The following is a 12678-nucleotide window of genomic DNA, read 5'->3' as shown; positions in this document are numbered from 1 at the left end:
GAGGATTTAGTCACCATTTGACACAACTCTGACTGAATAAGCCCCTTTTCATAAAATGCTAAGTCAGTTCCAAAAAACTGCTGAGTTTCAAGACTCGCAGTGTGTTTCTGAGGAAGTCAGTCTGTCATGGTCGCCTTACAAAGAAAATGAGCTGGCTGGAGACACGGGGTCAGTTCCGCTTTGAGGATCTCCTCTCTAAAAGGCTCTGGAAAAGAAACGAGCATTTTCTGATGTGGTCTGGTTCAATGTCCCTTTCTACTGGTGTCCGATTTTAACATCAACTCAGTGCAGGATGCAGTTAGAATATTTCTACTAAATGATATGCATTACAAACAGATTTCAAATGTTTTCTCCTTAACTTTAATACTTTTATTTTATTTGCATTTATCCCTGGGGAAAATTGGATTTAGTGAGAGTTGTTCCTTTTAAAAATTAAACAACATTTAACAAATATTTATATTAACATAAGACATGAAAGAGAAATGTGCAATGAAAAGATACAATTTAATAGAACATTGATATCCATATAAAAATGAGACATTATTGTGAATTATGTATCATACATACCAGCGATAAATATGATCATTACAACAAAGGCAGTGAGTTTTGATAAAGATAACATTGCTAAATTGTACAAGATGGAGTTTTAAAGATTTGCATGACAGATATTTAATTGTGTTACATCAACTTCAGGGTTTTGTTTAAATCGATGCCCATAAACAATATTTCTGTTCTTCAAAAACTGTATAATTACTCCAAAAATAGGAACATTTTGTCCAATAGAGCGTCAGACGGCAGAGACAGCTTTGTTTTCACTGAGCACCAACGTCGTGTTGTTGTTTACGTCCGTGGCGCCGTCTTATACACAGGCGTCGTGTTCTTGCGAGTATTAATATATCTACTGTAAGAACAGCGCCACAGTATTGCCCTCATACTATATTTTTATAGAGAAACTCCTGAACTTCATTACATGGCCAGATAAGATCCCCTATGATTAAATTGTCATACAAGATTTACTACTGTGACATTTGCTTCTCAAATCTAAAATGTATTGTGCTAGACTTACCCTTTGTGAAATTGAAATAGTGAATTGAGACATCAGATATGAGTAAACAGTTTATCTTGACTCAAAAGAAGCAGAACATTTTGGTTCCCTATACCAAAACAAAATGTTTTGAACAGCTCTGTTAGACATAAACCTATTACTACTAAACTCCTTTTTTCAATTTGATAAAATACAACAAACTTCTCTAAATTTCTTGTTTTAGCTGTTTTGGAAAGATTGATGAAATAAATCTCTTAACATATTATGTTCTGCTTTCTGTTATAATGACATCATCAAGCCAGCTGTCTGTTCCTCCACTCTGTGGTGGCTTCATGATGCTCTGACAGAAGTCATGCAGGGTTTCCCGCAGAAAAATAGTTAGGTAAGGTGGTGGGCTGGCGGGGAGGAGGGGGCGTTGGTCACGGTTTGGAATGAGAGAAAACAGGACAGAGTAACACGGCGTATATCGATCTTTGTTTTTTTGGAAGGCGGTCGCCTAAGCTGTAAAGTGCTGCGGGAAACCCTGAGTTATGTCTACTCTTTACAACAGAAAGCTTAAGCATTACGTTCTCTGAAGAAGTCACCTCTGATCCCCTCACAAAGTGCCGGTATCAAAACAGATATTTAGTAAGAAGTTCGACAAGTGCACAAAAAATGTATTTTCACACGCAGGGATTTATTGTGATTGGGTTCCAGATGGAGCATATGGGTCCACTGGAGAACGAACAAAGGAAACCCACACAATCTGCTTCTAATTAGAGCCATTTGTTGGTTTACTGGCTCTTTTCGGCTGACTCACAGATACCACAATAACGGCAGAAAACATCTTTCTGAGGAGTTGTTCAGTGGACAGATGAGCTCAATCAAGATGTCTTGTCGTCCTCCTCCTGTTAAACCTCCTCCCTCAGAGCCCCAGTTATCATTTCACAACATCCTTGGAGACACTTATGTGTTTCTAAACGTACAATACTCCCTTCATTTTATCGTCCCAGCAATGTTGCCTCATTTCTAAACATACATGGCCAGCTTGGCGAAGTGGGGCCCTTTGATACGGGACTTGTTATTCTATTTATAACTTGGCGGATTGGAGGAAACCTGTTCATATCTCTCACTGCCCTTGGGCCACAAGCTGCTGAATATCTCGGTGACTCATTTTAGCCGACTAGATTGATAGCTGTAGCACAAAGAGCTGCTATGTGCTGGTGTAAAGGAGTTGACAGCTGATCACAGGTTGTATAAATACATCTGAAACCAGCAGTTCCTGAATCATATTAAGTTACAAATAACAATACTTTCATTCATTCATTCTCTGGTGTGTAGAAACGCTTATCATAGCTTAAATGGATGACTTCAAATCACTGTTTTTTTTACTCCAATCAACAGTTAAATCTAAAATGATTTAATTAATAATCAGAATCAGAATCGAAATACCTTTACTGTCCCACAGAGGGATCATTTACATTTGCTACAGCAACAACAGAGCCAGCTTTAAAAAAAAAGAAGCATGCATTAAATATACAACCTGTAATATAGCAGCCATGTAAATATTACACAACTATTAATGGCATATGTATATCTATATATATATATATTGCACATCATTTGTATTGCATGACAAGGGGTGTTATAGTCTGTGTGGGGGTCTACCAGAGACCATGGTGGTAATAAGGTCTAACCACTGCAGGAAGGAAGGACCTGCGGTATCTCTCCGTGAGACATAATGTACTAATAAAAGCTGTAATTAATCTGAAAATAACTGCAGATGTTTGGTATTGGATGATGTAACACAGGTCTACACTTAAATGACCAATGCAAAGCCAGAGAAAATATTGCTCAGGCTTCTTTTACAAAGCTGGAAATATCCTCTTAGTTGTGTATTCCTTTAAAAAACCTCACCACTACCCCACACTTGTCTTTCCATTTGTCCCTCATAGCTACAGGATATTTCCCCTCAGCCTCTGGGAAAAGCAGAAGTAGCCGCAGCACGGTTGTAATTATTTGGGACTAAAATCGGCTCTCTGTTTTCTCCTCGTCGCCCTGTAAAGACCTCTCGCTCTGTTTGAGCAACAAAGGAGAAAAGAGGGAGACTTGCATTTTTCTGAAGATTAACTTTTGGAGTTGAGTTCGTATTAGCGGGCATGGCCCACTCACTAGCGGTTGCTAGGTAACGGAACTGTTCAGCAGGTTATGAATTGTTGACTTCACAGTGGCTCGACCTTGTGTCCGCAATCTTGTTGATGCTTAAATACTGTGTTTCAGTGAAGTGGTCGGACCTGCTTATCATGACATTGTGCCTGAATACACGGGGAATGTGTCGATAGAATGACTCGCTGCTTTTTACAGCAATCCAACGAGACATTTAACTATTTTAGATCTTGAAATGATAACTTAGTTGTGACTTGGGTAAGATTTCTTCGTCAGACGTGGCCTCATACTGTATTTTTGTGGCTGCATAGATTATAGGATGATGAGATATTGTAACACAATTATGCCCGGGCTGATAAAAAGTATCAAGGTAATGCAGACCCGTTTGTTTCGTTGAAGAATTTGCTGTATTAAAAGTAACTTGTATTTTATAATAATATTTTAATATTCATAAATATCATTATATTACATTTATATTTATTTATGTATATTTATTAGCAAGATAGTCATATTAACAACTGTGTTTGCTGTTGAATTAAATGTAAATTATATTACATTATATATAATATTGTATTATATTATATTAATATTCATAAAATTATATATATTATATTTATTTGCAAGAAAGTCATACCAACAACGGTGATTGCGCTTGTATTAAATATTAATTATATTATATTAAATTATTCTATATTATATTTTATTACAATATATTATGCATACATTTATATATATATATATGTTTTAAATAAAAAGCCACACCAACAAACGATATATATATATAAGTGAAATAAAAAAATGAGGCACTAACTTTTTCCATCTTGTGCTTCCTCTCTCTTGCCGTGTGGGCTTTGCAGATGCCTGTTTCATAAGCATTGGGTTGGACATGCTCACTAAGATGATTGACAAATATGAGATAAATAATGCAGTCGTGGTCAGCCAGTCTGCAGACCTGCACTGCAGCTGTTTTCTGATGGTGCACATTTGCAATTTCAAACTTTTAGACGAGTGATCAAAAGTGGTTCTGTCTTATACTGATCACATAACATGTCAGAGACAAATGTGAAAAGGTGGAAGCATGACAGGGAGGAGTGATGGGGAAATGTCAATCAGAGGAGGAGCTGTGGTTGGAGAGAAGATCTTGACAGGTCTGCGGTTGCATTCAGATAAAAACAGCCTCTGTTTTGACAAAAAAATGCTCAGTATCTGTACCTGTCACACAGTTAGTTTGTCATCCCCTCTTCCTGCCCTTTCTCCCTCTTGACATCCCTCCTTCCCTCTTTACCATTTCACCCCTGCCAGACACCTCACTAGGGAAATCACTCTCTACGAGCACATCAAGCTGAAGACTGTTTTTACCACATTTCCCAGCCCTCATTCTGTCTGTCTGCTTTAAGGCCTTCCTGCTTCTCCCCTGTGGCCATTCACTACAGCGTGTAGTTTCCACCCCCCTCAGCCGCTTTGATACATGTTACATTGTTAACCTAAATGTCTACTCTCTCTTTTTTTCCCCCTAGGCTGCGGAGTCTGGCATTGTGAAGATTAAGACCATTGCAGCCAGGAATACAGACATACTGGGAGGTGAGGAAGTGAGAGGATTGGTGGTTAACCACAGTGAGATATCAACATGTCACTTTGTCAACACTCTCTGATTTTAAAGTGGTGAAAACGTACAGAAACTATTGTATCCTGGGTGACTTATTTAAAGAGGCTCTATCATTTCCCTGTCCAGTAGTGTGTTATACAGTTTTTTGTGCATGTCAATGGTCTGCAAATGCAAAAACCAAAGTTTCCTTCCGAGGGAGTTTCTCGTCCAACAGTTAAATACAAATATAAACCTGAAAATGAGAATAATATGTACTTTTTGAATTGGATTTATCTTGTTAATAGGTTTATTATTGATTCCCTTGACTGATTTATCACAGTGTAAATATTTACTAATGGGTACTGTGCCATATAAATGAAAAAACAAGGGAAGTATTCATGTTTTTATTTCACATGACACTGTTTTCTTGCACATCAGGGACAGAATGAAGGGGAATTATCCATTTTATTCTGATTTATTTTAGTTTTATTTATAAAGTCAGCCTGTGGAAATCATGAGTTGTGTACTGTAGACGCATGGTATCTTATTACTCCAAAAATAACTCATATTTGTTTCTCAATAAGAGAAAGGAGACCTGCATTTAAATTTAAAAGGTGGTACTCTCCTCAGCTTTGTTGTTAAATTGCTGAAAGGTATGCTAAATAGACATCTTCTGAATTAACTTCAAGGACTTTGATGTGGATGGGGGAAAGACTTGAAGATGAAATTGGTTCTACGCTGTCTTGATCAACAGCATCCGGCTTTAAGTAACATTTGCAGAGTTGACACTAGTCGACATTTTCAGAGTTCCACAGTTGATCCTCTGAGTCCGACAGCCCCTCTGCAATCGGTGAACTGCACAGGAGAGATCATTTATCTTTGTTTCCTGAATAGATTAGTTTGTTGTCAGAAAAGCATAATCACGTTTGGCAAAAAGAGTGAATTGTGAAACTGATTTAATAGATGCAAGGCACTGATTCACTGCTGTAATGACAGCATGAAGGTATCAAAGCCACACTTCAATTTCATTTTTTACACATCGTTGTTTACAAAATATTAAAAATTCTATATCCAAATGGTTAGAACAGATTACATTAAAATGTATGTCACTCTTGGGTTAATATTAGTGTTTCTTTTAGTTTTATTCTGTAGACTGACCATAAATAATAAATAAATAATGTATAGCGCCTTTCAACAATCAGATACACAAGTAGGGCAAATAATAAAGTAAAAATAAATAAATGAATATCAGTGGAATTTGTTCTCCATCCGATCCAATGGGACAGCATTTTATACAGATATCAAAACTAATAAATCAAGCAGATCTTATTTACAAGCTTCCATTCGTCTGAAACAACGCACCATGATTTGTGCTGGAAGGTTTTTATTGGATATTCAATCAGAGCATTCTATGTCATTTACGTAAACTGAATAACTCCCGTCTTTGTTCTTTCCCCCTGACATTTGAAAGAGAATTGACCCTGACATTTCGCTTTATCTCCTTCCTTTCCCTGCAGCTCTGAAGGAGAACAGCTCCGAGGTGGTGCAGCCCTTCCTGATGGGCTGTGGCACCAAAGAGCCCAAGATCACCCAGCTGTGTCTGGCTGCCATCCAGAGACTCATGTCCCACGAGGTGGTATCTGAGGTGAGCACCTTGAGCCAGCCAGGGGTTTAAAATTCAGCTGGCTTATACACACAGTACTCTGGGACTGTGTTCAGTGTTCAGAAATGTGCACACACACAGAATAGAGCAATTATAAGACATATAAGATGATAAAACACGTCAAACTAAAGGAAGAAATAAGGAAGTGTAAATGGAAATCCAGTCCAGTAAAATGATAGTGAAATAAAGCAGGTCTGTATAACTGTTTTTGCCTTTCGTCTGAAAAACGAGGGTTATGATTCTTTGTCTACGCTCTAAATTAAAGCAACATCCAGAATCTAACTGTAAAAACACCTCGTTGATATTAAGCTGCACCAGATTTCCCACAACATCTCTTCTTTTCCTCCGTCTTCCTGTTTGGTAAGGTGGTTTTAACAAGTACAATCAATACGAATCCATTGCTCTCATCTGGATTCATCAGCTTGTCTCACTCTACTTCAGAAAATGACACGAGGTGATTATCAGCCACTAGAGTCCCAAATCAATACTCACGACCTTGGTACCCTCCTTAAGAAAACAAATGTCTAAATAATGAACATAGAGGACACACATTAGGTTTTCTTTATCACATAAATGCTTGTTTTTCAAGACCTTTTCACCATGAAACAAGGATAAGCTTCATTTAGATATGATCATGGGTGTATAATAAGAACTGGATACAGCGTTGGAGGCGGGGCTTCTTTCATTCCTATGAGAGCTGCTCATTAGTGCATGAAGACGAAATGGCCCAAGATTCTCGAGAGCAAAACGTCACAAATGACCCTTCATGCCTGGCTGTTGAGAGCATAGAGCATGGGCAGTTGAGTTTCCCCTTAAGCCCCGCCCCCGATCTCCCGCTTTGGCGCAGTAGAATGAATGGAGAGAGAAGTTGGGTAGTCGATTTACAGACATCTCTTTCCCAGTGTAAGTCAATGGGAAAAAGTCTTTCTGGGCCAGGTGACGTCACGGACTGATACAGAAGTTGTAGTACCCGCTGCTTGGCCACTACGAATATTTTCTCAAAGTCCGGAGCACTTCCTGGGGGCTTGGATATGATGGATTGTCACAAATAAACCAGGACTTCTGTTGATTGTCATATTTTTCTACTGTCATATTGATAAAGACCTCGATGTTCCTTAAGATCATATTTTTTGCCATTTTGCACATTCAGTGTACAGAGGCTTTCAAATTGAAAGTCATTGACCACCGTAGACACATCCTTTCTAATGTTCTAAGGGTAAAATATACAGATCAATGCAAATAATCAATACCATAATCAACAATGTAAATATTAGAACAGTTAATCTAAATGAATCCCTGTCACTGGAAGTTGCCAACCTTCCTCCTTTTCTGTATTACTACTTATTCGTTTGTTCAGTTCCTTTTCTATCTTTTAGTCTTTGTACAACTTCTGCATTGAAGAAAACCATCAGCCTTGAGAGAACGGTATTATGCTGCTGCTCTTAACCAGCTGAAGTCTGACTTAATATCAGAGCTGTTTCAAAGATGGCACCCTGGATTTGCTGCACAACCGCTCTGTTAACTTAGCGTAAAAACGACTCCTAAAAGCCTAAGGAGCAATCTCATGCGTTCACAATTTTGGAATGAGTCGTTTATTTAATCAAGCTAACGTAGGTTTCAAAGCTGTTGCCTTTGGTTCTTTACAGTCCTGCTCTCATAAAATAAATGTGATATTAGAAGTTATTTTGGGTGGTTTTTGTACCTACTTTTACCCTCTTTCCTGGTCGTATTGTGCACATTTGGTCAACAATTAACTATCATTACTAAGTCAATCAATTAACTATATTATACTGTATCAGGTCCATCCCAATCCCTCAGATCTTACTGTTACATCTTCACACATGAACAACAGTCAGTTTGAAATATATTTAAAAAAAGGAAAATCAGAAAATCCCCACATTTGAGAAAGTGGAACCACGTATTTTTTGCTTCGTAAACGACCAAAATATTATGATGATCAATGATCACAAGACTAGTTCATATTTCTGCACATTTTCCTTCCTTAAAGATACTGAGTAGTCTTGTTCAAGGACATCCCAGCAGGAGTGTGTGAGGCAGATTGTCTCAGATAGAGTTCATCAAGCCCTCAAAGATTGCATGTTGTCTTTGTTTCTGTTCTTTTTTACAAGTGCCTCTTCGATTGGCTATTATCACAATGATGCACCCTGCAAAGACCTAGAGACACACACTTCACATATTCTACAACACACACATTTTCTGATCCATTGAACATTGTAACTCCTCTAGTGTTTCTCTGCCAGAAGCACTTCTGCTCATCAGCAGCTCTGAACTGCAGGGTTTAAAAGCCACCCGAGGGCCTCACCAGACTGAAGTGTACCACCTCAGTATTGATTCTTGAGGAGCCGCTGGAGGCAGCAGAGTCAGACACTGTGTCAAGCAGAGAGAAAGCGCTGATGTCATTGAGTTTCCTTCGGGAAAGAGAGGTATCGCTCATTTGTAAAAAGGAAAGAGCAGACCCTGATTGTGTTTGTGGGACTCTGGTGGTGTTAGAACACCCAGGAGCAAGACTGTCAACCTTCCCAAATCTGGGCATCAACCTCTGCAATGAAAACCCTGCTAATGATAATTGTTGGCTCGTAAACCACATCTACATAGGAAAATGTATCCGTAAACAAGGTCAGTGTTGTTGTTGTTGTTGGATAAGTACATGACATTCAATAACAGTCAACAATGAGGCTATCCCCAAAAGGAATTTGAGGGATTTACAATGTATCATTAACTCTTGAACACACAAAACATGTCCTGTTACTTCCTACAATATCTTGAATTATTAGTTATGTATAGCTGAGTATTACACAGCATATAATAACACAACAGATTAGTAATCAATACATTTTTTAGGTCAGTAATCAAGCTAAAAGGTGCTGGTTGCAGCCTCTCAATTGTGAAGATTTGCCAATTTTCTGTCTTTGTACATTTTTACTTTATTTTATTTTTTGGGATTCCGGTAAAATATAAGCAATTTTGTAATATTTTATAGACTGAATGTTTAATTTAAGAACCTACAAAGTAAGTTTAATCAGTTAAAGCAAAAAGTCATTTAGAAATCGTAATGAGATGTCCTTTTTTCTTTTCCATTTAACAGAATAAAGATTCCCCCTGTGGCTCGAGCTCAGAGAGGTTGCATGAACAATAGTTATATTTTGGAGAGCTTGACCCACGAAAGGACATGCAGTGTCACTTTCTGTGAGCATCAAGTGACATAATATCAACTGGCAGCTTCATTTGGTGTTTTTAAAATCCATGACGTTGTGACCCTAAAGCAGGCGGTACCAGCTGCTGCCATCAGTGTGTGTTTGTGTATTTGTTTTAGGGTTATGTGTGACTTCAGGCCCTCTTTTGACCTCTTTTGTCACAATCTAGCAACTCTGATACTCATAACGTGAACTACTCGTTCTTGTGTGTGCATACGGGTGGATGATCAGTAATAGTCTGTGATTAAGATGAGTGTTTGTGTGTGTGTGTGTGTGTTACAGTCCGCTGCGGGGAACATCATCAACATGCTATGGCAGCTGATGGAGAACGGTCTAGAGGAGCTGAAACTCCTACAGACGGTCCTGGTCCTGCTCACCACCAACACAGTCGTACACGATGAAGTACTCTCTAAGGTACAAGAACAGCACACTCCTCTATTCCCCGGTTTTAAGTGTATATATATACACACATACATCCTACTTCCTTGTATCTTAAGTGTGTCCTTATAGCCCAGTGTAGATTCTCAGTGAGTCATCTTCCATCTGTTATTAAACTGTAGCTATAATGTTTTATTATACCCATAAATAAATATATTTATGGTGTCCTTGCACCAGATCTGCTTGCATCATCGTAGCACTTTGCCAAATTATATTTTGACACTATTTTTGTAAAATTTTACAGCATACCAACATATTTTCAACTATTATGTCCCTCCTACTGTTTGAAAGAACCAGATCTTTCGTTGTAACCTGTAATTCTGTCTTCCGTTGATGGACCCAAAGTGTAGCAGTACTTCTTTTAGGCTCATACAATGTATTTATTTTCACGTGCTGCATAATGGGTGTTTGTTTTGTCCCTCTCCAGGCCATTGTGCTGTGTTTCCGTCTTCACTTCACCAAGGACACCATCACCAACAACACGGCGGCCGCCACCGTCAGGCAGGTGGTCACCGTGGTCTTTGAGAGGATGGTGGCGGAGGACGAGCGCTTCAAAGGTGAGAGGGCACCGGTTCCTTCTACGTAGGGAGTAGGGGTTGATTTATGGAGAGTCAAGGTCAAAGCTTATTAATCAGTGATTGATTAGGGAAATTAAGGCATTGCAACATCCCTCCTCTGTTTTTGATTATTTATTTGTAGTACTGAGATACAGTGTTCATACAGTAGGAATAAAAGTCCTAATTAAACGTAAAAAAACATGACATTTTAAATTGAGAGGGCACTGTTTCCTACTGAAGGAAAGTTAGGGGTTCACATTTTAGAAGGTAGAAATGTTGATGGGATTCATCTTCTTTACAGAGGAGACATTTTGCACATGTGGAGGTGGCTACGTAGAGAGTCCCAATAAGTATCCAGGTTATATATATATATGATTGATGGAAAGTCAGGGTAAAATATTAATAATAATTGATTGAGTCATTGGAACATCCATTCTTTGTTTATTTTTTGTATTAACAAGATAAAAAATGCCAACAATAGAGGAAAAATGAATTTTAATGCAGGAGAGGAATCGAGCAAACATAAAAAGCATGACATTAAAACACAAAACTAAATAAACCAGCAACACACGTACACATAGGACACAGAATAACTATTAATACAAAACTTCCCGAATAAGCAAAAGCAATACTCAAATAAATAAAACATAGAAAATAAGATAAGGTTAAAGATGAGATGTGTTTTGAAATGTGTCTTAATGCTGGCAAGGAAGAATAGGATTGTTGTGTACACTTAGCTTGTTGATTTTTAAAATTTTCTACCAAACTATAATTAAATATCTAATATATAAATGTTATTTCCTCCACAGGGATTGTAGAGCATCCTCCTCCTGTCCAGGGAAACACCAACAGGCGCTCTGTGAGCACGCTGAGGCCCAGCGCTAAAGACGCATACATGCTGTTCCAGGTATGTCCACCAGGGGTCGCCGCCCTTCTACACAGCTGTGTCCTCCTCTAGGGCTGAAACCTTTTGATCAAGTTGGTTTTGAATCATGCTTATGATCTTATCTATTGTTGAATAGGGATAATTAATCAAAGCAGTCAGCCCAATTGTAAATGACTGATGATACCCTGCTAATAACTTTGAGTTTTAACATTTTAAACAACTCCTTTCATCTTTGCATTGAAGTGTATCTTGCAAAAACTTTCAAAGTCCTTCCTCACCCATGTGATCATCCTTTCAGCTGAGCTCCATGACAGCGCTGTTTCATCCTCTGTGATGTGTGTAGGACATAATAATACTCCATTGTTTAAACGCTGCTGTTCTCCTCCCTGCAGGACTTGTGTCAGCTGGTGAACGCCGACGCCCCCTACTGGCTTGTGGGGATGACTGAGATGACCCGGACCTTCGGCCTGGAGCTGCTGGAGTCTGTTCTCAATGATTTCCCCGGGGTATTCCTACAGGTACAGGCAGCTTTAGCTCTTGTCACTGATGGACACTTATTAGATACTGAATGTTAGATGGCACTGATGTAAGACCCCAGAAAAGGCACGTTCTCAATAAGGACCTTGATTTTTTGTGTCAATTATGGCAAAGTGTGTATTTTAAGTTATAATAATAGGTTTTTACATGTAGTGAGTACAAGGGACGCACAGTTGGATCCCAGAGAAGTATATAAGGTCCCCATTAAACACATTTTGGTGTTGTTTTTGATGTGTTATGGTTATAGTTATGGGAAAACAGTATTAATGTGGTCGAAAATGTACCAGAACTCAATGTGAAATTGAGTCAGAAATGATGAAAAACTTTTATCACAAACATCAAAACTGTAGTCTTTTGAAAGTCTGGTGATGAGCAATAGAAGAAATATGTTGCAGCAAAGACATTTATTGTCATTGTCCTGCTGGATTTCGATGCGTCAGAGATGCATATCTACCAACATCACTGTTTATCTGTTTATTTTGTCCACCTGTGTTTATTATTTCATGTTAACATCAAAGATTATGCAGCTTAGTGCTGTGAAACAAACTGTTAGGTACTACGCTTCAACTGATCCCACATCCCTTATGTTTTGAATAGTAATGGAGAG

At 38.4% G+C, this 12678-nt stretch overlaps 1 protein-coding gene across 1 annotated transcript in view; it reads left to right on the top strand.

The window, feature by feature from the left end:
* The window catches only part of mon2 (MON2 homolog, regulator of endosome-to-Golgi trafficking), a 39041-nt gene that overhangs the window by 3572 nt on the left and 22791 nt on the right, over positions 1-12678 (top strand). Inside the window, 6 exon segments of the mRNA XM_063909221.1 lie at positions 4708-4771; positions 6293-6420; positions 9936-10067; positions 10519-10648; positions 11458-11555; positions 11927-12052. Of these exon segments, the coding sequence (XP_063765291.1) occupies positions 4708-4771; positions 6293-6420; positions 9936-10067; positions 10519-10648; positions 11458-11555; positions 11927-12052 (678 nt within the window).

Source organism: Eleginops maclovinus, chromosome 2 (assembly GCF_036324505.1).
Source record: "Eleginops maclovinus isolate JMC-PN-2008 ecotype Puerto Natales chromosome 2, JC_Emac_rtc_rv5, whole genome shotgun sequence".
Classification (NCBI taxonomy): domain Eukaryota; kingdom Metazoa; phylum Chordata; class Actinopteri; order Perciformes; family Eleginopidae; genus Eleginops; species Eleginops maclovinus.
This window is presented reverse-complemented; position numbering and strand designations above follow the sequence as displayed.